The sequence below is a fragment of the Vipera berus genome (assembly GCF_964194415.1).
Source record: "Vipera berus genome assembly, chromosome: 1".
NCBI lineage: Eukaryota > Metazoa > Chordata > Lepidosauria > Squamata > Viperidae > Vipera > Vipera berus.
Genome location: NC_138202.1, coordinates 321,529,763 through 321,556,417, shown reverse-complemented (window position 1 = coordinate 321,556,417; position 26,655 = coordinate 321,529,763). Strand labels below are relative to the sequence as shown.

Here is a 26,655-nt window from a genome sequence, read left to right as displayed (position 1 = left end):
TGTAAAGGAGGTAGCAACATAAGGGATTATAATATAACAATAGAACAATGTAAAAGAGCCAGTTTGGTGTAGTGATTAAGGCACCAGGCTAAAAATCAGAAAACTCTTGAGTTCTAATCCCACTTTAGGCATGAAAACCAGTTGGGTGACTTTGGGTCAGTCACTCTTTCTTAGCCCAACTCACAAAGTTGTTGTTTGGGGGAAATAGAAGGAGAAGGGAGCATTAGGTATATTCGCTGCCTTGAATTATTTATAAAAATAATAAAGATGGGATAAAAAAAATCTTCCAAAAAAAGAGATATACTTCACAGTTTGGGAAATCTTGTTTTAAAGAATCTTGAAAAGTACAAATGCCCAGAGCAGATTAATCAAATTCCATCCCTGTTTATTGCCAGATGTTAATTAATTGGAAAAGAAAATCCCCCAAATAGTAAGGTGGTAGTTTAGGAGATAAAGATAGCTTACATAAGGGAGATAGCTGTCTCTTTGAAGTGGGAAGGTCCTGGTATGTCTGGGAAACAATAATGGTATGGGGAAGCTATCATTACCATCTTCTCCAGACTCTCTAGCATCTGCTGCCTAAGGTAAATAGTGGCCTCACTCCACCTAATACTGTGATAGAGTCGACCATGTGTGAAAGAAATTACTGCTGAATCCCAGCAGAAAGACTTCTCTTGGGAGATGAGGATATATTGCCATTTCTTATTGCAGAATCTACATAATAACAGTGCATTTATAAGCATTTCCTTGGGGTGGTGAATATAGCCAGAGAGAGTAATAATCAGAATATATTTCAGGAAATATGTTTTCTACCTGAAAAGAATTGATTCCAAGTTGGAAGAGAGGGAGATACTGTATGTGAAAATATTGACTCCCTTTCAGTCATAAATTCAGTCATATGTCCTAGACCAGCGGTCCCCAACCTTTGTGGCTTTGGGGGGGGGGCAGAGGAGAACTGGGCTGTGCAAGCAGCAGACTAGTTCACACATGCGTAGCTTGATTCGTGTGAGCGACGGGCTGGTGGCATTTGTGCAAGTGCTGGCCAGCCCGCCACTCATGTAAGTTGAGCCGTATGCACGCTCTAGCCAGCCACACGTGTGGCCCAATTCCAAATAGGCCACGGCAGCCCAGAAGTTGGGGACCCCTGTTCTAGACAGTTGGATTCTCTCTGTATCTTATTAAAAACAGTTGAACTTTTGGAGGTTCGGGTTAGCCAAAATTCTCTGACACTTTTTAAAGTTTTAATCTTCCTCCACTGAATAAGATGCTATGATAAGCTGTACATATAAAATAAATGAGTGCAAAAAAATGGATATTTGCTCTGGCTGTGTAGGTTGGTAGGATGCTAAATAATATCCATGGCAGGAATATTTCTCTAAGTTATAATTGTTTTTGTGTTGATGTGTTCAGGAAAAATTGGTTTTCTTTGGCCTGGCCTCAATGCTCCATTGATGGTATCTGGAAAAGTTCAAAGCATTACTCAGAGAGATGAAGAAGAGCAGAAGGCATTGCAATTAGCAAAAGCTGAGGAAATAAAAGAACTAGACAAAAGAAGGAGAATACGGATTAAGAAGGAGAGAGGTTGGACTGGACGATCCTGGGGAGGTGTCAGTTTAGGACCTCCTGATCCTGGTCCCAATGGAGGTGAGATAATTTTGGAAACAATTGTTCTCTAGAAACAAGATTTTTTGGTGGTTTCATATTCTGTTGTATTCTGCTAATACCGAGTTACCTTCATAAATGGAAGGCCATGTAGAAGAATAGATATCACACAAACAAACAGACAAAAACCCCTAGTTTTGAGGAGAATTTTTTTCCTTGCTAATATTATCTTAAGAGGAAAGGATGGGAAATGAAATATTCCACACTATTATTTCAGGCTACATACGCTGAACTTGTCGATCAGATGGTCGGCAGTTTGGCGGGTCGAATCCCAAGTGCCACGTAACAAGAGTGAGCGCCTGTTACTCGTCCCAGCTTCTGCCAACCTAGCAGTTCAAAAGCACGGAAAAATGCAAGTAGAAAAATAGGGACCACTACGGTGGGAAGGTAACGGCGTTCCGTGCGCCTTTGGCGTCTAGTCATGCCGGCCACATGACCACAGAGATGTCCTCGGACAAGCGCTGGCTCTTCGGCATGGAAACGGAGATGAGCACCAGCCCCTAGAGTTGGAAACGACTAGCACACATGTGCGGGGGAACCTTTACCTTTACCTTTAATAACTGCAAACATTTATTAAAACACAGATTATAGCTCAATTGCCATATTCTTCCAAATTGTTATGGGAATTTAAAGTTGTGAACTGTCCAGAAATTCAAATTTGTGTCTTGTAATGTTAATGAATTCTGGCTACAAATTCACTACTGCTCCAGTGACTGTGGGAAGAATTGAATAACTGAAGCAGAGAGAATTCCAGAGAAATGGGCTCAATATAATTTGTTGTTGGCTTCCTTGGAAAATGAACTTACTGGAGAAACCAGAATTCAGTTAGAAATATTGTTTTACTCATTTCTGAACAATTACCCTATTGTAGTGTTGGCACAGTAAAAGTAAGCATTTGTAGCCTGGCTGTTTCTCTTTACTTTAAACACCCTCTGACCTGTGCATGACTGCTTACTCAGGTAATGCTTGGATAGGTGAATAAGACATTTCAAAATTAATTTTAAGTAAAACAGTTGTCATCTGTTTGTTTTACAATTTGGTGCTGCCTACTTAATTATATTTTGTCACTTTAAAAATTAAAAAGGGCAAAACAAAATGTAGTCCTATTCCTTCTCTCCATACTTCCATTTGCATTTCAAAAATGGCTATTGTTCTTGAGGCACTTTCATCCCTTACGGAATAGATGTTCCAGTTCATTAATGTCCTATTATTGCTGCATGGACTAGTTCACATTTGTCCTAAGTTAAAGGAAGAGCAGCATTCACATGGAACACAGGGCATTGATGTACCACTATGGGCAGGTCATCAAATGATTCTTTGAAGGCCAGTTCCAACATCTATATAATTTAGTGTACTTCACATGACTTGATCCCACAGAGGTCTGATTGTGATGAGATGCATTTTAATTGCTCTTGGAAAATAATATGGATATTGTATGTGCAGCATAACACTGATACATATCTCCTTAACTGACAGAAACATTTGAAGATTTTGATAGCAGAATACTTGAGGTAAGAGATTTTTTTTATTAATAATATAAACTTAAGTGTCTTTAAATATAAAAAGCAATGTTTAGCATCCAATGTGAATGTTATCCCTTTCATATTGTGTTTGACCGAAAATAAAACCTATCCTGAAAATGAACCCTAGCTTGATTTTTACGCCTAATATAAACCCTACACCAAAATAACCCCTGGTTAAGGCCCCGCCCACTCCGTCCCGCCATCTGGTTGTTCGAGGATGCACCATGTGGTATCCTGCCACAAGCAGCTGAGAGCAGACGCAGAAGTTGGGCAGTGGCGGTTTCGGGGCGCGGGAAGCCAGGCTGTGGCAGTCCTGAGGTAACTGGGTAAGACTTTCCCCCAAAATAAGATCTAGTGACTCTCTTAGAGGCAAAAAAATATAAGACTGAGTCTTATTTTGGGGGGAACATGATAGTAGCTCTGTAGCAGGCCTCTTCAACTTGTAGAGGAGAAAGGATCCCATTAATAAATTAAAAATCATTACAGGCCACAAAGGAACATCTCGTGTACCAATCAGCTGTTTGACAGCTAGCAAAATGACCGTGAAGCCTAGAGACATTGGAGGTGCTTGTCAGTGTGTCTTTTGGCGCAATGGCAGTGAATGTATTGACTTTTTAAAAACTACCAGCAGGTTGTAAAAGGCTGTTGGTGAGCCACATGTTGTGTGGGCCTGGTCTATAGAACAGGAATTTGTCAGACCAATGGATTCTGAAATAATGTATAACAAACTCGAAGTAAACTGTGCTGTTTTTTAAAAAATTCTTGACTGCATCAAGATCAATAAAAACTAAGATCATAATTTGAAGATGTTATTTTTTAAATTGAGGATATTTCTGATCAGTTTTGAAAAACTAATAAAGTTAAATGTTATTTGCATGAAAGTGAAATAGACATAGAAGCAGACTCTTCTCCAATTAATCTGTATTCTATCTAAACCAAAAGAATTCCAGAATAAAATTATATAAAAGGGGGTCAAGATCATTTTTTGTCTTTCTGCTTTGAAAAACATTAGACTCATTGCTTTTTTCCGCTTAAGAGTACCGTATTTTTCGGACCATAAGACGCACTTTTTTCCCCAAAAGTGGGGGGGAAAATGAGGGTGCGTCTTATGGTCCGAAGGTGATCCGTATGGCCAGCCCCAACCTCTGCAAGTGGAGCACGAATCGGCACGTGCTGAGAAACGCCGATCTCACGCTCCTGCACTCTCCCTCGCTCGGTTTCAGCTTCCCTTGCTACAAGAGAAAGCAGGCTGAAACGGAGTGAGGAGATTGCCAGGAATGCGAATCGGCTGATCTCGCGCTGCTGCAATCTGCCTCGTTTCAGCTTGCTTTCTCTTGTAGCAAGGGAAGCTGAAACCGAGCGAGGGAGTTTGCAGGAGCGTGAGATCGGCCGATTCGCATTTCTGGCAATCTCCCTCACTCCGTTTCAGCTTGCTTTCTGCAAGAGAAAGCCGGGCTGCAGGGCCGCCTCCGCGGGTACTGCTCTAATGCAGAGAGGGAAGGACAAAGAGGGAGGGAAGGAAGGAAGGAAGGGACAATGGGAGAGGGAGGGAGAGAGAGAGAGAGAGAAGGAGAAATAATTTTTTTTCTTGTTTTCCTGCTCTAAAAACTGGGTGCGTCTTATGGTCCGGTGCGTCTTATGGTCCGAAAAATACGGTACTTTTTTATTCATTAGATATATTAAGTGTGATATGGTACTGACTGAATTTGGATTTGGGATTATGTTCTTGCATTTCTGATTTCCTGTTCTTTTCTTAAATGTGTTGCATAGTCACTCTTTACCAGTGGCTTTAACTCATACTCCCATTGTAGCATTCTCTCTCATCCTTCACATAATTCAAATTTCTACTAAACAAGAAGCAAATGCCCAGCAAAATTTCCCTGTAAATTCCTCACACATCCCAGCATTACAACAACCAGAGTTTTAGAAATGACCACATCTTATCTTTTCCAGCAGTCCTATTATTTTGTCTGATGTTAGAATCTTGACTATTTATAACCTTAGTATATAATCATTCATGGATTGTTGTTTACATAGCCTTACTAACACAGGTAATCCTCGAGTTACGAATGTAATGGAGCCTGCCAATTACATTCGTAACCCAAGGATTTATAAAAGTGAATCACATAACTTGAACATGATCACTCCCTGCTTTCACCCACGCATTCGCTAATCAAATGTGTGAGTCGTTGAGTGCACGAGGTGTCTAAGGGTGGTGATGCTATAGGGCAGGGGTCCCCAACCCCATGTCTGTAGACCAATACTGGGCCGGAGCATGCCAGCAACCGGTCCACACAAACAAGCAAAGCCCCATCCGTGAGATGCAGGTAGCACACAAAACCACGCACCCTCCAGTCCACAAAAAAAAATCTCCACAGAACCGGTCCCTGGTGCCCAAAAGGTTGGGGACCTCTGCCATAGGGGTCTCTCCCGAGCCACTGAGATATCTCATGCTTTCCCCTCCCCCATTCTTCCCAACCAGTCCACTTACCTTACGTAGATCTCAGTGATCAAGAGAGCTGTCTCCTCTCCAGCCTCTCTGCCACAGTTTTGCCTTGAGCAAAGGCTTGCTGAGGCCTGCAGGGATGAGAGACTGGATCTCTATAGGCTCCAGTCGTCTTTGCAAAAAGCCTTTGCCGCCGAGAATGGAGGCCGGGAGAGGGAGCGCATTCCTCCGGGTCTCCATTTACATCAGCAAAGACCGTTCCTCAGGGCTTTGCCACTGAGGCCCAGGGTGACGTGTGCACCCCTCTCGGCCTCCATTCTTGGCAGCAAAGGCTTTTTACAAAGATGGCAAAAGGCTTTGTAAATGGAGGAAAGACTTCAGTGCTTTAGGCCTTCCCTCCATTTGCAAAGCCTTTTGCCACAGATCTCCAGGTCTCCGTTTGCATAGAACAGAGACCTAAATACCTTGAGAGCACGTGAGAACAGTAGCACTAGATCTTGCCCTACTGATCTCATGTGATCTGAAGATACTTTAGGCCTCCATTCTCTGCGAACACACTGAAGGCCTGAAGCACCAAATCAGGCCAAGAAACCGAAAGCTCGCTAGATCTTTGCAAGGTGAGTATCCACAGGTCTAGTGCCTGTGGAGACCCAGGAGTGGGGGGGGAAATAGGCAGGGGCCTCTGCAGTCATTTGTAAGGGTGAACAAATGCCAAATGTTCGTAACTTCAGGACTTGTCGTAAGTACTTGGGGGGTTATGTCATAACGTTGGTCACTCAGTGAACTGTGGTAACTGAATTGCCTGTTCTTTACATATTCCTCAAGACAAGCAAATATACCTATTTGGGCTTACACAAGAAGAACTGCAATATAAAATTCAGAGAATTGTAAAGACTGAAGTAGAATTGCATTCTAATTTACATATTATTCTGAGAAGTACAGATTAGATGGATAACATGTTCAAAAGTAAATCTAACAAATTTCCTTTTACCCCTACTCATCCATGTTAGATATTTTCTGCATGTAAAACCACAGTAGTCTAAATCATTTTTAGAATTTTTGAGCATTATATATTACACTGAATAATTCCCTATCTTGTCGATCTATTTAAGTTACTAAAATAGAAGTTTATGAGCCACTTCATGTTGAGGCCAACCCAAGATCATTATTAAGAGGAATATTGCAATCAGACATGCCTCCTTTCTAATGCCCACACAGTATCCAGAGACTTCCACATGCCCATAAAAGTGAAGTGCTCTTGCTAGAAAAAAGAACAAGGCTTATGCATCAGAATTTATCAAACATAATGCAACTTTCCTAAACCTTTCTTAAATATTTGCTGGGATTTTTTTCTCTGCCATCTAGACCCAGTCTTAATTGTATATATGTAATTAACCATGCACGATATTAGCAAACAGCTGGATCCAATGTTAAAACTTTTCCACTAGCATTTCAATTTGATTTCTTGTTACTTGGTAGAATTATTTATTCTAGTAAATTAAATTATAATTCTGTGTATTGTTTTTTTAAACTAAATTTTAAAACAGTGTGAGGATTTTTTTACCAGCTGTATAAATGTACTTGATATTCAAGAGAATGTAACAATTTAAGTCCTTCATTCTGAAGAAACATAATTATTATGACTAATAATATTCAAGATTCAGGCTTCAAGAAGTGCCCTGGAGCATGTGGAAGCATAAATACATCGCCTGTTTGCAATTCCTTAAAGCAGCCACATCTTTTCCTAGGATCCTACAGTTTCAATCCCGATTATGCAGGCTAGTAGTTAATAGTCTGATTATGATTTCTTTGCAGTTGACACCATTTTCTCTTCTTGACCATTTGTCTTATGGTCAAGTGTTAAGTAGATGAAATAAAATTGATAAAAGTACCAAGATATGCTGCCTTGAAGCGATGAGAGAAGAAAAGAAATTCCTACCTCACTTTTTATTTTTCCCCTCCAGTGCCACAAAGGGAATAAAAGCATGAGCTTTCAATTTTTTTGTAAAAGAAATAGAATAGAAAATGAAGAATAGAATAAAGTGCCATAAAAAGGCAAGAATAGCCTTGGTGGAACAGGCCAAAGACCTTCATAGACTATTGGTTTAGTTTTAACAATAGCCGGGGGAAGGTGGGGTGAAGAGGGTAGGCTCAGAAGCAGGAGTTGGGGGGGAAAACTCTTCTTGTTTTTCCCATAATTGGTTTTTAATTTCATGCTAGATAGCTCTATCCTTTGTGAATGGATCCAATTTCCTTCCAGACCTAACCAAATCAATGGCCATCAACATATTCTGTGGTAATGAATTTTATAGCTTAAATATGTAGTATTAAAAGGAATGGTTCTGTCCTAAATCTTCCAGTTAGCTTTATTGGAGAACCTATTGAGAAGGGAGAAAAATATAGTTTTAACCCTATACCCTATAACTCTACCATTAAAATAGCTTAAAAGCTTTGCATGGCTCAGGTCTAAATCAAGTATTGAAAGTGTCTTTGGTCTGACCATCAGTATTACATATGAATGAACCTTTATTATCAAAGTACAACATCACTAAGATTGGCTGAGCCTCCCTTCGTGCCCACCACCACCACCACAACTCAGTGACAACAAACCCACCATCTTGTTACACCATGTGAGCTACTTCCACAACACACTGGCCTCGCAAGTCAATCATACATAAGAGTTATTTCCCATTCAGGAGCCTGACAGCCCATGGATAGAAGCTGTTCTTCAGCCTGTTGGTGCAGCTGGCTATACTTGTATATCTCCTACCCGATGGTAGGAGAGTCAAGAGGTACCGACCAGGGTGTGAGCCCTTTTGTTGTGTTAGCAAAGTATATCTGTGAATCTGCTGCTCAGAAAGGAAAGAAAGAAAGGAATCCACCAAGTCCTTTGTAAGGTATAGAGCTGCTGCTTTGAGGCCTTCTAATATCATCTGGCCATGTACATGTAGGTACAAGTAGATGTATACAAGTAATAACACAAGCAGTGTTCTGCTGCAGCAGATACCTGGCCCATCTAATCCAGTAGCTTGATCACATAGTGGTCAGCCAACTGCACAAGGCAGCCCACAGGTCTCCCAGCAGATGGTCTTCAGAGGCAATTACACTGCCAATATGGTTAATGGCCATTGATCCCCTTAATGTATGTTAATTGGTAAACCTTTTGAAGCCAGCAAGCACCATATCTCACAGTGAATTCCCAAATTTAATTTCACACTATATAAAATAAAATCTCTTTGTCCTGATTGTTCCAGGATTCAATTTCATTGGGTGATCTCTGGTTCTAATAGTTTCTCCTTCTCCACTTTGTCCACACTTTTTATAATTTTGTACACCTCAGTCACGTCTTGATTCCCTTCTTGGGAGCAAGTGCTCGGCTTCGGTATCTCCCTGATTTTTTTTCTGTGAAGATAGAACTAAGGAAATCATTCTTTTGTTTTCCTGTTAGGATTGCCACCAAAATAAAGGTGCTTCTCCTTTCCACAGCCTTGTGGAGCATGAAAGAACAAAGGAATCTTGTTGCACTACACCAGAACTTTGATCTATTGCATCTAGAAATTAATTGATTAATAGTAGCAGTGGGGCTCCTTTTTTAATCGAAAAAGCCAAGGATTAAACTTGAGATATCTGAATGCAAAGCATGTGCTCTGTCATTGAGATTTTTGAGCATATGTTCAAGTGGTGGCAGACACACGCTATATACAGCTTGAGGCAACTTGCTATTTCAAAAGTAGATAGAATCCAGGCACAGATCATAGCAAAGCATCTGTCAGATTTTCAAGACTATCTCCATGGTCACAAGGCCTAGGAAATGTTATGAGACAAAAATTCAGATTCTTAAGAGAGTGACTAGAAAACTCATCCATTCTTTTGATGCCATTCATAATTTGAATGAATAGGTTTCTACTAGCCAAATTGTGAAAGCAGGGCTTGGGAATGTCTTGGCAAGATGATTAGAGAAAATTAGGGCAAAGAATTTCGTGTTAAGCCCTTAAATGCCACTGGCAACTCAGAAGCTCCTTCGTTTCCATCCAAAGATTTTAGAGTGCCAAAAAGCTCACAGCAAAATACAGGCCAAGCCATTAAGACAAATAGATGAAAATGGGTCACAAACACATTTGAACAGACTATTTGAGGTGCTTTCGGACTAAATTAATTGTAATGCACTATGAAATGTAATTTTTATAGGAAAGAGCATCATAGTTTTGGTTCTATTTTAAAATTGTATCTTGATTTCTCTCCTAAGAGAGAACCTACTTCAGTTTTTAAATGAATCTGTTACAGGTAGTGCTGAACTTAACAACGGTAATTGAGCCCTAAATTAAAGTTGTAAGTCATGGCATCATTAAGGGGATCATGATGTGATCATGCCTGGTTGTACAACATTTTGTGCAGTGGTTGTAAGCTAACACCACAGTTGTTAAACAAATTTTGTTTTTTTGCCAGAAAGCAGAAGTAAATGGTGGAAACCAGCAAAAAAAAATGTTGGAAATTATGGGCACATGACTGTAGGACCCTGCAAACATCCATAAATGCAAGCCAGTTGCCAAGCACCCAACATGTGATCACGTGACTGCAGTGGTGTTGCAACCCATTGTAACTTGGAACTGTCATTAAGCAACTGATCACTAATCAGTACACTACCTGTATTCATTCCCAAAAAATAAAGAGGCATTAGTAATAGAAGGATGATTTCTAAATATAATAGAAGCAAGGTGCTATTTACAACAATGTAAAGGATCTAAACAAAGATGCTTAATATTTAATAATATTAAATAAATAATAACAAAAACAAATCAAGCAGGTTACATTGGGAGAAAGAGTCTGAAATTGTACTAGAAAACATGCCCCGTCTTACAGTATCTTGATTCAGAGTTACCTAAGTCTAGATTTATTAGTGTTGTCAGATAGCACATGAACAAGGCTTTTGAAAACTACTGCTGAGCTTTTTGTCAGTTAAGACAAATGGATTGTTCTCACAAAAATCTTAAAATCTGTTAACTAATGATTTAAATACTGAGTCATTCTTATACAGTTGGTAGGGGCCAGCAAACACTTCAGAATATAACAGTTAAGCTTATGTTTTTTATTGAAGAGGAAGCTTTAAATTATAAGCACTTTAACAATTATTATAATTTTGTGTCCTCCCCTTCCCTCTTTCATAGTGTTCTGCAATCATTTCGTTAGATGCAAATGTGTGTTTACTTTTGAGAGCAGCAGTATTAAAGCACAAAATAATAACTTAGCACTATAGCAAGTGATTAGGAAACCAGACACTTTCATAAGATATCAAGGAACGCTACAGTATTGTAATATATGCATATTCTCATTAATATTTTTGATCTATCTATTTAAACATTTGCTTAGCCATCCAACTCAACCAAAGACATTCTGGGCAAGTTACAGAAAATTTGCCAGAACCTAACAGACATAATTCAATAAACAATTGTATATTTCAACTCTATACCGTATATCAAATTGTATCAAAAATATACACATTATGTCAACATGTAATGATATAATAACAGAATAGTAATTCAAACAGAAATGGCACCATGGTATAATTAATGGTGGGGGGGGGCTTATATATGATTACCGTATATAGTTCCCTTTGTTACTTTTGTTTCCATTTCTGTTAATAAGGGGAATGGTTCTACAGAATGCTTGACTGTTGGCCTACGCTAATCAGCATTTTCCTGAAAATTAATTATACTGTAGAAGAAACTGCTTTTTGAACAAAGATGCCAAAGCAGCATTACTAGTATTTTATGAACAATGAATCCTAATGGTACCCTTCTGAAAACACTGATTAATCTGTCTTGCTGATACAACAGGATAGTAAATATCTGCATATTGGATGTTGTATTTGTTAATAGCTTTCTAGCTTTTGTCTAAGACTACACCATCAGGCTGTTCTTTGCAGAGAAGTAATTTGTGGTGAAGGGTATTTGGCCTGCCATTAAGTCCAGCATTAAGAGATATTGTTTTGACCTTAAGCTTGTGCCATAAAAGCAATGCTTAAGGGTTCCCTTGGGATTTTGTTCAAAGGTAAATTAAAAGTTTCCTAAAGATGTGGAATGGTATATACTAAAGTCAACACATCCCTTCCAGTATTGCTGAGCACCAGAGCTGGAAATCTTCTAAATGTAGTACAGTGGTTCAGGAGTTCAATTTCTGGTTTGAAACCCATAAAATAAGATTTAGGTACATACTTCTGCCAAGTCCCATACAGTATAGAATGAAACTGGTTGTATACTGCCTACTGATGATCTGTATAAGTATATAGATTTTGCTATGCTTTCAGTGATTACTTTCTTAACAGGGATAGTCCTTCAGCTGAGATTCCTTAGCATTTTGACTTCTTTTGCTGCTCTATGATAGCATAGAGTAACTCACGTTATTTCTGTTCTAACAGCTATATTTTGAGAGTACAGATTTTGTCTATAATTACGTTTATCTTATACTGAGCATATTTTATATCTCTCGATATATATATATATATTTTGATCCTCCCAGGTCACAATTAGTGCACATGATTTAAGGCTACAGTTCCACAGTACCTGAAAGAGACAAATATACAAACACGATATTCATTTTATGGGTTTTTCCCTGATCTCTCTTTACTATGTAATACTAATGTTATTAAAGTTTCTTATAATGAGCTTTGAGAAATTTACAATATGAAGTGATGTTTGTCATTATTGAAATAACTTTTCCTTTGACTGACAAATTAGCAGTTGTAGAGGGATTAAATATGTCTATTAGTATGTTTTACGTTTCTAGTTACCAACAGTGTAGAACATTCTTTAAAAAGAAAACACAGTACAGTAGTTTTATTGTTCTGTCCTTTGTGTAGGAAAGTGTTGGCTGGGGAATTCTGGGAGTTGAAATCCACACATCTTAAAGTTGCTGAGGTTGAAAAATGCTGTTCTGTAGCAACCTGGTTATAACCTGTGTACTTGTGATTCTCCTTCACCTTTACATATACTGTATATACTTGAGTATAAGCCGAATTTTTCAGCCCACTTTTTGGGCTGAAAAATTCCACTTCGGCTTATACTCCAGTCAACAAAAAAAACTTACCGAGGACTTGTGCGCGGCCGAGGCTTTGGTGCTTCCGGGATCGCGCGCACCTCTCCCAAGCCACCGCCATCCGGAGACCTGCCGAAGTTTGGGGAGGTTTGGGGAGGTGCGCGCGCACCTCCCCAAACCTCCCCAAACTTCGGCAGGTCTCCGGACGGCGGCGGCTTGGGAGAGGTGCGCGCGATCCTGGAAGCACCGAAGCCTCGGCCGCGCGCAAGTCCTCGGTAAGCTCCGGGCGGTCACTTGCTTCGCGTCTCCTGAGGGAAGGGGGGGCGACTGGAGCGGGTGTGTTTCCTCGCCTGCTGGGTGCCGCGATTTGCCCGGGGAACGCGCGGGCCCCGAATGGCAGCGTGGAGCGAGGAAGCGGACAGCCAGGGCTTCCCCGAGAGCCGCGGCCACACAGGGTATTCCTGTGTATTCAGGCTTGCAAAATGGCGGATCGAGCCTCTGCTGGCGGCAGAGGCTTGCAGAGCGCGGATCCAGCCTCCGCTGGCGGCGGAGGCTTGCAGAACGGCGGATCGGCTTATACTCGAGTCAATAACTTTTTCCAGTTTTTGGGGGTGAAATTGGGGGTCTCGGCTTATACTCGAGTCGGCTTATACTCAAGTATATACGGTACATCTGTGCAAGCATGCTCTTTTTTATCATCCATTCCTTAAAGTGTGTATTCTAAACAAATTTGCTGAGTAAAAAATCTTGTTGAACGGAGGGTATTAGACTCCTGAGTGATTATGTTTAGCACGAAGTTACCTGCATCCTCAAGGACATGGTAGCACTGAAGCCAAAGTAAAGGCTTTTTTTCATATCTGTAAGAATGATAAATTCCTTAGCAAAGCAATTATGCACCGAGCTATTTTCTTTTCCTACAAAGCGGAGGGAAGCAAACAAATTGCCACAGTGCTCCATGAATGGAAAAAAGTAGTGCCAGTCCATGGCTGTCTGTACGTGTGACCAAGCTTGAAAAGTCTCTATGGAATTTTGAGAGAGATGTGATAGCTGTGATTGTGATGGGTGACCGGGCACATTTTCTTTTCAGTGCTGCACAAAAACAGCTGACATGGGTATTTTTTTTAAGACAGCCACTTTTTAGCTGACTTTTTTGTCTGTGTGCTGCTTTTGCCATCTGCTGGAAAAGGAAGAAAGGAGCCTTGCTCTCCTGCCTTTTCATTCCCCGGTTTGTCTGCAGTCTTAATACAAATGCAACATTTTAAGAAATACCGAGTAGTCCATGGAATTGTGTTCTCTCAGTCCATAGCAGCCCTATCTACTTCTAGTTAGAATGTGCTAATCTTTCAATCCTGATTTAATAAGAAGTCTTGGTTAACATTATTCATGGTCAACATTGTTTCCAGATTTGTTTAAGGAACACATGCTGCTCTGACATTTAATCCAGAGTTGGGAAGTTGGAGCTGTTCTGTACTTGTGCAGACTTTGCACAATCTTAGAGCAGTGGTTCTTAAAGCAGGAGCAATTACCCCTAAGGCATATTCTGGGGTAGTTTGTTATGGCTAGTTTGTGACTCAAGGATCCAAACACTCGGACAAAACTACAGATAAAACTGTTTGTGTGAGGAAAATGACATTATTTGAGACTAGAAAGGGGCAATTGGATCAAACAATTTAAGAGCCAATGCCATAGAGGGATTCAGACAACATCTTTTCTGATAATATGAAAGCCTTACATTTTCCTCCCATAAATCAGTCTATGATCTTAAGAAACATGCTAGTAAAGTTCTGTTGACACAAGTTTTGCTTTACAATAGATTTTAGTGTTACCACAGAGGGCATATCTTGCAAATTGTCCATATGTGGATCTTTTTTCCTTTTTTAAATATCCCCTTTTTCCATAAAAATGCATATACAAGCTCTACTTTATTCAGGTTAACATTTAGATATTGTACAAAATGTTGGTGACTCCAAGCACCATAAAACATAAGGCTACAATAGCACATCACACTGATATCTTAAACCTGTTGGTCACTTGCTTACACAGGTAGACTTAGGACCACAATTTTTGTTGCTAAGCAAAACAGTTAAGTGATTTTTGTCCCATTTCACAACCTTTCTTGCAACAGTTTTTAAATGAAGCACTGCAATTGTTAACAACCCAGTTGTTAAGTGAATCTGGGTTCCCCATTGACTTTACTTGTCAGAAGGTTGCATAAGATGATCGTAGGACCCTGAGACACTGCAGCCATCATAACTGTGAGCCAGTTGCTAACTAGCCAAATTCTGATTACGTGACCATGGGGATGCTGCAACAGTCATAATTGTGAAAATTGGTCATAAGTCGCTCTTTTCAATACCATTGTAATTTGGGACGATCATTAAACGGATGGTTGTAAGTCAAGGACTACCTGTAAAAAAAATATCTAAAACATATATATGGTCCAGTAGTGCAAAGAGTTTCAAACCTTTTCAGGTTGTGGTAGTTTTTTTAAGTCCCCAGAACACCTGATTAAGAGGCAAAAACTAGTGATAGAAAAATTAACTGCATTTGGATGGGGGGGTTTTTACCTTTACTTTCCCATGGAACCCAGTCAAGGTCTTGTGGAAGGGCAGGCTTCTGGGGAACACAGTGTGAAAAACCTTCTACTGTATTAGATGATGTTAATACAAGTTATATCTAATAGCAGTGCCATTCCAATAGAGACAGGCAGCATTTTGATACCTGGAATTGATTTTTCTTACCATTACTTTCCTTGGTGGTTGAGGCACTTGGCCATTATGGCAATTAGTCATTGGGGACCAGTGGGATTTTTGTTGTTGTTAGTTGCGAAGTCGTGTCCGACCCATCGCGACCCTATGGACAATGTTCCTCCAGCCCTTCCTGTCCTCTACCATCTTTTGGAGTCCATCTAAGCTCACACCTACTGCTTCAATGACTCCATCCAGCCACCTCATTCTCTGTCGTCCCCTTCTTCTATTGCCCTCAACCTTTCCCAGCATTAGGCTCTTCTCCAGTGAGTCCTTCCTTCTCATTAGGTGGCCAAAGTATTTGAGTTTTAGCTTCAGGATCTGGCCTTCTAAAGAGTAGTCAGGGTTGATCTCCTCTAGGACTGACCGGTTTGATCGCCTTGCAGTCCAAGGAACTCGCAGGAGTCTTCTCCAGCACCATAGTTCAAAGGCTTCAATTCTTTGGCGCTCAGCCTTTCTTATGGTCCAGCTTTCACTGCCATACATTGCAACTGGGAAGACCATAGCCTTGACTATACGCACTTTTGTTGACAGGGTGATGTCTCTGCTTTTTAGTGTGCTGTCTAGATTTGTCATGGCTTTCCTCCCGAGGAGCAAGAGTCTTTTAATTTCTTGGCTACAGTCCCCATCTTCAGTGATCTTGGAGCCCAGGAAAATAAAATCTGTCACTACCTCCATTTCTTCCCCATCTATTTGCCAGGAATTGAGAGGGCCAGATGCCATGATCTTGGTTTTCTTAATGTTTAGTTTCAACCCAAGTTTTGCACTCTCCTTCTTCACCCGCAACAAAAGGCTCTTTAGTTCTTCTTCACTTTCTGTCATTAGAGTGGTATCATCTGCATATCTTAGTTTGTTGATGTTTCTTCCGGCAATCTTAATTCCAACTTTTGATTCATCTAGCCCTACCTTTCTCATGATGTGCTCTGCATATAAGTTAAATAGGCCGGGCGACAGTATACAGCCTTGCCGGACTCCTTTCCCAATTTTGAACCAATCAGTGGTTCCGTGTCCAGTTCTCACTGTTGCTTCTTGGCCCGCATATAGGTTTCTCAAGAGACAAATAAGATGGTCTGGTATGCCCATGTCTTTAAGGACTTGCCAGAGTTTGTTATGATCCACACAATCAAAGGCTTTAGCATAGTCAATGAAGCAGAAGTAGATGTTTTTCTGGAACTCTCTAGCTTTCTCCATGATCCAGCGTATGTTAGCAATTTGATCTCTAGTTCCTCTGCCTCTTCGAAATCCTGCCTGTACTTCTGGTAGTTCTCAATCCACATACTGCTGCAGTCGATCCACATACTGCTGGATTTTTAAACTATTATTATTAGAGCTTTTAATCAGGTCTGTGTTGTACTTCTTTTTTCTGTGTGTGTGACTAAATGCCCTGCCTAGAGTCTGTCAGTTAGAGCAGCCTATAAATTTTCTTGCAGATGTTTCATTAGTTACCTAGTTTGGGTAATGAAACTCTGCAAGAGAATAAACACGTTCAGAGAGCACCAAAGATCCCAGATCTCATCTCTACCTCAGAAAAAGAGTATAATAATTCTTGCAGGCATTTGCTTCTCAAATGAGTAACTTCCCTCCAAACCCAAATCATTGGGAGAGGGGGGGAAAATAACAAATTACTATAGTGTTTGTGTTTAAAAAATAAGAATATATGTTACTGAGTCAATCTAAATAAATTGAATAAATTAATGGCTATCTTTTCATTCAGGTAAGATCCGTATTTAACATGACTGCAAATGAAGGCCGAAAAAGGTCTATGAGGGCCCTTGTGGCTGTTGGCAATGGAAAAGGATCGGCTGGTAAGTAACTCCTCCAGTAAATGACTCAAAGCATGGAAGCTATAGATAATCCCTTCCAGTAGAGGTAGAAACTTCCTTTTGTTGAATGTACTAACGTTTGGGAGATATTGCTTCAGGCAAGCATCTTTTAGAATTAGAGAAGAGCACAAATAACTTGTGTGTCTGCTCTAACTTTCCAGACTTATGCCGAGGTGCAGAAGATCCCAATAAATTTAAGGTTTGTGAAACGATAGCGTTGGGTGTGGTTGAGCAGGCACCCTGAACCTTGAACGTATATTGCAATGGACTTGCTATGAATATTATTCTGTAGGAAGATGGAGAATGACCAGGGGGGCTTTTGCCCAGGTTCGCCTGGTGCACCAGTTGCGACCCTATCTGGACCGAGATGCCCTACGCACAGTCACTCATGCACTCATGACCTCCCGTTTAGACTACTGCAACGCTCTCTACATGGGGCTGCCCTTGAGGACCACTCGGAGGCTTCAACTGGTGCAGAATGCGGCCGCGCGAGTTGTGATGGGGGCTTCCCGATACTCCCATGTAACACCTCTACTCCGCGAGCTGCATTGGCTTCCGGTTGCCCTTCGGGTGAGATTCAAGATGCTGGTGATGACCTATAAAGCCCTAAATGGCTTGGGTCCGGGTTATCTGAGGGAACACCTGTTGCCGGCATCAAGCTCCCTTCGTCCCGCGCGCTCCCACAGGGAGGGCCTTGTCAGGATACCGCCGGTTAGGGAATGCCGGCGGGTTATTCCCAGGGGAAGAGCGTTCTCTGTGGGCGCGCCGGCCCTATGGAACCAGCTCCCCATGGAACTTAGGACTGCCCCCGACCTTCGCTCATTCCGCAGGGACCTGAAAACTTGGCTCTTTGAGCTGTCTGGCCCAGGCTGAGGGGTTTTAATTTTATTAGGCTTTAGTTTTAAATTTCGGGGACTTTATTTAATTAATTGTTTTAATCTGATTTTAATTTTTGTATGTTTGTTTTAATCTTCCCTGTACACCGCCCTGAGTCCTCCGGGAATAGGGCGGTATATAAATTTAATAAAATAAAATAAAATAAAATAAATAAAATAGAATCACATCAAGCCTGTGTTAATGCTGTTTCCTTGTATGTAATAAGGTTGTTCTTGCTCCCGTTAAACAAGTTTGATTGAAAATGGATGCTGTTCATAGCAGCATGGAAGATTGTTCTCTATTAACCCCAGCACTTCAGATATAAGAACATACTGAAGGATAGAGAAATGAATGAGCTTTTAACTATCTTTACTTTGTGGTATCAGGCCAGCAGCAGCCTCTTCAGATTTTCTCCCCCCCCCCTCTATTTTTTGAAGTTATCTCCGGCTTTCATCTCACCTGTGATGCTGTTTTCATTATTTCTTACCATTTGGTTTCATATAGCCCCATTATTTGCTTTTGCCCCATTTTTCCTTGTAGAATTGAAATGTGTGCAATGTATGTCATATATGAGTTAGTCACCCAGGAAATAAAAGAGAGAGGTTTTCTGTTAGGACAGAAATGTAGAAACAACACAGCATTGTCTAAATCTGGCAAAGACTGAAGAAACAGTCTTTCTAAATCTTGTCAGCAGTCTTCTTGGAAATAATCTGTTTTGTAGCAGCAGCATAACCCAGATTTTAAAGCTCAGCATCAGGGGCCTATTTACGTTCAGAACAAAAATACCGCCCAGCAACAAAGCCAATAAAATTAGCCACATTCGTCTGTTAGATTCCCTTACTATTTATAATTTTTTACATGCTAACAATCATTTATTATAAATATAATTAAAAATCCTTATGACACTCAGACTTTTGCTGAATAAAAACTGGACCTTAGATTAATCAAGGAGCATATTTATTGGGGTAGTGGAAGGGGGATTGGTACTGTATGTAATGTATGTCTGTATTAAATTTCTGTGCTGCCCATCTTACTAATACAGAAACTCTGGGTGACATACAATTAAATAAAAAATTAAAAAGTACTTAAAACAATTAAAATTAGAATAAAAAGTATAAAAGTTAAGAACCAAGATGATGGGCAGCCTGAGGGTGAGAATAAAAAACATTGGCACTATATATAGGAGGGTTTTTTGCAAGCTTTCATTTGTGGTGATTGTTTCCTAACAGCCCATTTGTATTTATCAGGTTTTGCTCTAGGAAAAGCATCTCACATGAAGAATGCACTAAGAAAAGTATGTAATGTAAAATCTTAACACCATCTCTTGTTATTAAAGTCTATATTTCCATGGTTTTGGTATATAAAGGTACAATTCTGTGTTTATATTCTTCTGTGAAAATGTTAAATACCTCTGATCATGGTTTCCGATAAACAACCATTCCTATCACGTTCTATTTGCTGCTTTTATCTACACTTGGCAGACACTGAACTTGGATGCAAAATACTCTGTCCTTCAGGTGACCTTTTCATTATGAATTCCATAAACATCTTTCATAAAGACTATGAACTGACATGTGCAAGATGGATACAATGGTGTGGATGGGAACCCCTTGTTAGTCAAGAAAATGTTCTTATTCACTGCTGCCACTTGTGGCAAAGATTCACTCAATTCCTGTTGCTGCACATAGGCTGATACTCAAGAGATAGATAGACCGAAATTATTAAAATGTCATCTTATAAGAAATAATCTGGAAGAATTTGTTACATGTAGTAGATTTTATTTATTTAGCAAATGTACATAATCACCCATTTCACAAAAAACTGACTCCTAAATGGTGTACAGCAATTAAATAAAAAATAAATGTTGTAAAACAAGCATTATTAAAAATATAAAAAAGTTATTGAAAGTACTGCACAGGAGAGAGTATATATTAACAATAACAATATTAACAATAAGAATATTAACAACAGTAGGTGGTACTTCCAGCTATCATTTTGATTCTTTTAATTGAATTAAGTACTAGATTGTAGTTTATAATTGGCCCAGAAGCAAGTTTAATATTTTCTTTTATCATTCCTGTAACTTAGTTTTAAAATTGAGTTCGTACATTTTCTTAATGATTTTTAATTTTTAAAAATAATGTTCTTTCCCCAGGCAAAGAACAAAGCTATTCGCCATTTACAGTATGTTGAAAGATATGAAGATCATACAAGTAAGTATTAGAAATATATTTTAATTGAAATTTTAAAAGTGAGCTAGTTACAGTATTTCCCCCCCAGATATTGTAAAGCTATTTATATCTTCCATTTGTCTCAAAATCCAAATTTCATGAACTTGCAAAATTAGACTGCTTAATACGCCCCATCTGAAATTTTTCTTTTGGCCACATGTATGAATAGCTGTATTATTCAATCTCATACCCATTCATTCTTTTGCACGAATTTATCCAAATTCATTAGAAAATGTCAGGGATGCCTGCAGTTGTTCCCTAGGCACACTCCTCTCCCATCCCTGAGATTATCAACATCCGACTAGCTTTAGCAAGATTATTTTGCCTTTTCTTTCAGAATATGCCTTGATATTCTGAAAGATATACACACAAACATAAATTAATTGCACCAATTTGTGGATTGGTCCAAACTGTCTTCTTAGTTATATTACCCTAGCAGTAGAAAAGCAAAAGCTTTGTATTTTCTTAAGATTTAGAACCAGAAAAGCAATACTTGGTTTTTATTCTGATGCCATATTGTTAAAGATCTAAATACTGTACAAATTGCTCTTCAGACAAGTTTCAAAGCAGTGTGCACTCAACAAATGAAAATGTTTCTATTTCCAGTGCTGTGGTACTTTCTGTCTAAGAAGTAGATTTTCTGTGAACAAACATTAAACATGCTTAAAATTATGCATTGAGATCAGAGGGGATTCAAAATACTTATTTAGCAATATTTTGTTTTTATTTTAGTTTACCATGATGTTGCAACCACTTTTAAGAAAACGACAATTCGGATGAAGAAGCAAAACAAAGGTGAGTAAAAGAAAATTTGCATAGAAATTGGGAATTTCTATTATGGGGAAAAATTCATAGTATTATCTGTATCAGAGTCAGCTAATATTTATCCAGTTTGGACTCCAGAGTGATCTACTCAATTAAATGGCTTTAATTTTCTTTTAAACACTTTGATAGCAGCTTGGATTAAGTCTGTTATAGCCACAAAGTAACATACAGCACAAAATTTGTGGAAGAATCAATGATAAAAATATTCATAAAGATATTTCAGTGGAGTGTTCTTATTTAATAAATTGCACATCTACTATTGTCAGGAGAAATGGACAGTTCTCCAATTGCTGTGACAATTTGCACTGCAATTCGAATAACCACAAAGAGCTATATTTGTAGCTTTTTAATAAAATACATTTGATCAGACATGGATTTTTAAAAACTATAAGTGTAATCACATGAAACAGGTTTCTGTTGGAAAATATAAGAGGACTATTATTCTCAATGAAAGAGACAGTAGAATAATTGCATCAAAAATAAGTATAAGTCTATGAAGAAAATGATTCTACATTCCATTTTACAACCAACATGCCACTAGGCTTCCAGTATTAAGAATATTTCATTGATCACATTTAAGCAGCCTTCTTATGTAGACATTTTTATAATAAATAACCACATTAAACAAATATACCTATTTTGTTTGATCTCATAGTAATATAATTACTAATATCAAACAAAATATTAGGAAAAATATGAATAATCAAGGTCTTAAAAATACATTTACTTTTTACAGATGATATGTCTGTCAAAAATTGAATTAAATAATTTCATGAAGTAGCAAATTTAACAGATAAACCTGTTAATTAACATTAATTAATAAACATAGAAAATGTTTATTTGAAAGACAAAGGAGGAACAAAGGGAAGGCATGTGAATAATATCTGAAGGAGATTTAATTCAGCTCTGCTGTTTCAAGTGAATTGCAACAAACCAGACACTTCTTGTATTGGGAAGAAACTCATCACCTTTTTGGAGCACTTAGCCAACCTGCTTCCAAGAATACATTATAGATAGTCCCAAATAATAAATTCCTCAGATAAGTTGAAAAACTTGTTATAATAGCTACTGTTTATAATATTGCAATTTTTATTTAAATCTTACTAAATCGTTTTTCACAGGGTATGGTCTTCGTTGTCACCGTGCTATCATCACACTCTGCAAACTGATTGGGATTAAAGACATGTATGCCAGGGTTTATGGATCCAATAATATACTGAATCTCACTACATGTCTCTTTAAGGGATTAGCTAATCAGGTAAAAATTGAGTGACTAGCACATGCTTCTCAGTATGTTAAAAATATTAACTTGGACCTGTATTTTAATGATATTTTATGAACTGTTCCTTCCCATAGTGCAGTGGGGAGGTACAGGGAGGAAATTAATTAATAAATAAATAAATTTAAAGTGAATACCAGAAAATAGTTTCTCAATCTCCTAAACATAGTTTGTGGAGTATGATAATTTTCTCCAATTTTGATTAAAAATGAATTTATCACAATCCAAAGATGGATTGTATTTGTTCTTAAAAATACTGCCATGGCTGAGACTTGAAGCAGGCACAGAACAAGGGCAACATTGATACAATCTAAATGTGAATGAAATTAAATCAATTAAGAGTTTTGCCCAGGTATGACAATCAGAATCCAAGTAAAAAAGTTGTGTTCCTTATTGTAGCCTAATGTTAACTGCTTGAGTGACAGTCTGTCTTGGATATTGGACAAGTAGAGGTTTTCTCATCATCTGCTGTCTGATCTATTATTGTTGAAATGTGCCATGTATTAACTTGAGTCCTTCTATATGGAATATATTGACTTTTACCATACCATTCCCTTTTTGACTAAATTTTGTTTGGGGGGGGACTGCTTTCATTTCATTCATAACTTGAGGGATTTTCAAACAAACAAGTTTCAGCTTTATAATTTTGCTGTATTTTCTTCAGCCTCATTTGTGCTTTGTAGGGCTTGCTTTCTGACTGGGTTGCTTTCTTTCATTATTGTCATATGTCTCTGAAATCATCTCAGTTAATCCGACCTCCAGTCAATTTTTATCCCAGGAAAATCTGTAAAGGTAGAAATCAATCTGTGGATCTCATTTGTTAGTAAAAATGCCAGTGATGACAGATATCACTAAACTGAATTTTCACACTTCATTTCAGGCTTTCCTTAAACAAAGGCTGTTGTGTCCATCTTTCCTGTTATAGTAAAATATTGAGATTAAAGCTGAGGCTAAGGTATACTATGTCTGATACTAAAAACAGTAAAGAGGAGTTAGAACTAGCAGCTAAGGATAGCTTTTACCTTCCATGAAACTATTGGTTTACTAAATTATGAAAATTGATGAATTGGTATTTCTTAGATTAGAATTTTCTCTTTGAATTATCCCAACAGGAAACTCATCAAAACCTAGCAAACAAGAAGAAGCTCTATGTGGTAGAATTCCGTGAAGAATGTGGCCCACTGCCCATTGTTGTAGCAAAGCCTAATGGACCAGTCAGAGAAGATCCTGAATCAGAAGAAGCAGCTCTTGATGTCAAACTGGAATGGAAAGAAGTGAAGGCAGCACAAGGAATAAGGAGTAGATGGGCTGATGTCAAAAGAGCGGTTTGGTAGATTTGGGCGGTATTTAGATATCAAAATGAAGAAGATCCGGCATAATCTTATAATAAGGCAATATTTGTTTCCATAAGGCAATATTTGTTTCCACATGAAGTGAAAAAAATCATATAAATTCCCTTGATTATTGCTGTCCGTGTAATTTAGTCATTCCAAACACTGTAGCCAACTTTCTTCAGTTGATATCTCTATTTAAAATGCAATCATTTTGTGGCATGCAAACTGTAAAGGAAAGTGGGAATTTACAAAATCTCTTGACAAGAAAATATTTTCCCAAATAACTGGAGAAGGTAACAGCAGTATGGAAAAATAAAGTTGTAATTGAATTTCATTTCGCCTCACTTATCTCTATATGTTCAAGTAAGAAACGGGCTTTTAATGAATGAGGTAACTTCATGCATTTTGCTTTTAATACTACTTGGACAATACTGAACCAAAACAAACAGTTGGAAGAAGTCCCAGTAATATTAACTTTTGGATAACTCTTCGTTGCCACATTCATCATTATGTTAGAAGATGTATATTGGTTGCAGAAAGCTCCAAGTCCAATTTCAGGGCTGAGAAAAAATATAATTGAAACCTTAAAGAGTTGTTTTAAACAATGTAGGAAGCTCTGATATAATAAAAGATATCATATCAGCATGCAATCTTAAGACTTAATCCACCACTCCAAATGTGTAAAAACATTGCATCCTTTTTTGGTGATGGAGAAAAAAGTTGTCTAGGTCTAGGTTGATTGTAGGATAGAACTTGTTGAAGTCTTGATTGAAAAGTGATTCTTTTCTGAGAATTCAGAAAATGAAAATGCCATCACTGAATATCAGGTAAAGGAAGGATTTAAGAGAGTCAAAGGTAAGAAAGCGCCTAAGTCAATATGACAATGATGACATACTGTGGAGCTAGTCTGTGTGCATAGCTGTAGCCTGATTTCCTAGTATATGGTGTTGCCAAAGATAAAATAGTTATGAGTTCAGTGCAAAATCAAAAGAACTGGTGGATGGTATGCTTTATGGACAGCCCTGAGTATATTCCTAATGGCTTGAAAGGGAGATTGCTGTACAATAGGTCAGCATCCATAGTAGCTAAAATGATCAAAGAAGATTGCTAATGAATTCAGTGTTTTTTTAGGAAGTCTGTGGTATCTTCTATGTAGCTGAGAGTGCTTCTGGCATAAAGTGACTCCTTTTCTGTATAAATGTGACTAAAGTATTTAATGTTAATGTTATATCCTGAATAAATGTCAAACATTTGGTTATCTTTTTAGTACAACCAAGTTAGCTCCTATTGCATAGCTACCTGGGTGATGACGCATTTTTAAAAACTGCATTGAGAAGGTATTTTCTGGTTAAGGAAAGAATATTGATGTTCTGAGCAGATAAATGAATAATAATTTACCATTAGCTAACATTATAAAACTCATTTGCATAATTTAATTATATATATCAAAGGAATTCTAAAGATTTGCTTTATATATAAAAGAGCAAGCAGATATATACTTTCACTTTTAATAACAACGATTTGATTGAGAATTCTCTTCCTTTAGCCCAATAAAAAGTCATGTTTTCTTAGAGGATGCAGTATATATGCTTGTAATGGTTTAGCTGGCTTTAAAAGCTAACATCAACAGTTTCCTCCTTCCTCTTTCCCCATTTATTTTAGCTGAAACAAAGCTGTTTTAAATGTGTCATTCAAACAATAAATGCTTTAGTGTGTCACTTGGAAAATACAAAGCTTTGTATAGTTTTGGAAATAAATTCATCAAAATTACCAGTCTGTCCAAATTCATTAGTCTTCGGTAAAACAAGCAGAGACAAACTCCAGTTCTCTTGCTACATTCTGCGATATTTCTTTGCTAGTCTCAGAAGAGATGACTTTTGCTGCTTCTTCAGCATTCATGCAGAAGCTTCAGGCTTATGATCAGCATTTACCCCAACATTTTGGTGTTCTCTATGAAGATTTGGGAGGTACAGTAGAGATGCTGATAAACACATTCTCCCCCCCCCTTACACACACACTCTTGGTTTTTCCTATTTTGTTTTTGAAGAATACCTGTTACAAACCAGTGCTTCCTCTAGTATCAGATGTGCATACCCTGAGCCTCAGGTACTACATGAAAGACTTGGGTGCAACCACCCCCTGCAAATTGATCCTTTTAATACAAGAGGAATTCGTTCATACATGAATGAACAGTAACTATATTGAATTAAAATTCAGTCTCTCTCTCTCTCCCTCCCTCTCTCTCTCTCTCTCTCTCTCTCTCTCTCTCTCTGTGTGTGTGTGTGTGTGTGTGTGTGTGTGTGTGTGTGTGTAAAATTTAGTTCTGGCCCTTAATGTGATTCGACTGTTTTACTCACATTAGAGAATATTCAGGCATACTATTTCTCTACCTCTCATCTAACCCAGTTCAATCCATCTTTGAGTGAAAGTAAGTGTACCTATGTTAATTATAATTCAAATTTGTGTGCTTGGCATTTTTGGTTGCAGAAGATATTTATATTTAAATATTCAGTTTTCTTTTACTGTAAGTTGCCAAGATGACTTTGATTGTAAGATGTCATATAAACATAATAAAATAAGTAAACTTTTAAAAATACAACTGCTAACACATTTCAAGTTGCCATAATTGCTTTCATTACACAATTTATTGCAAGTGCTTTCATACTTTTTTTAGTGGTAGGGGAAGGCAATTCCCATTGTGCTCACAACACACAGGCAGAAGAATTTTAACTCTTTCTTCCTGCTGGATCCTGAGAAAAAGTGCCCTTTCCAGGAGCTGCCACGAATTGAGGAAAAGAACACTCATTTTGCTCCACATTTAGATGGCATGAAAAAAACTAATTTTGTAAATTATAAAAAAAAACCAGGAAATTGTGT

General features: G+C 38.4%; 1 protein-coding gene across 2 annotated transcripts in view; it reads left to right on the top strand.

Annotated features, from left to right (window-relative positions):
* Positions 1-26,382, top strand: part of MRPS5 (mitochondrial ribosomal protein S5) — a 34,556-nt gene extending 8,174 nt beyond the window's left edge. Inside the window, exons 4-12 of one of the 2 annotated variants that reach the window (XR_014024565.1) lie at positions 1,411-1,644; positions 3,139-3,173; positions 17,125-17,215; positions 19,357-19,403; positions 20,265-20,322; positions 21,073-21,135; positions 22,287-22,423; positions 23,557-25,745; positions 26,100-26,382. Coding sequence is in view for 1 of the 2 variants with exons in the window: in XM_081313335.1 (XP_081169461.1) it covers positions 1,411-1,644; positions 3,139-3,173; positions 17,125-17,215; positions 19,357-19,403; positions 20,265-20,322; positions 21,073-21,135; positions 22,287-22,423; positions 23,557-23,778 (887 nt within the window). In the remaining variant the exon portion in view is untranslated. Of the gene's footprint in view, positions 1-1,410; positions 1,645-3,138; positions 3,174-17,124; positions 17,216-19,356; positions 19,404-20,264; positions 20,323-21,072; positions 21,136-22,286; positions 22,424-23,556 lie in introns of both variants that reach the window. The other variant, XM_081313335.1, reaches the window with a different exon arrangement.
* The last annotated feature ends 273 nt before the right edge of the window (positions 26,383-26,655 follow it).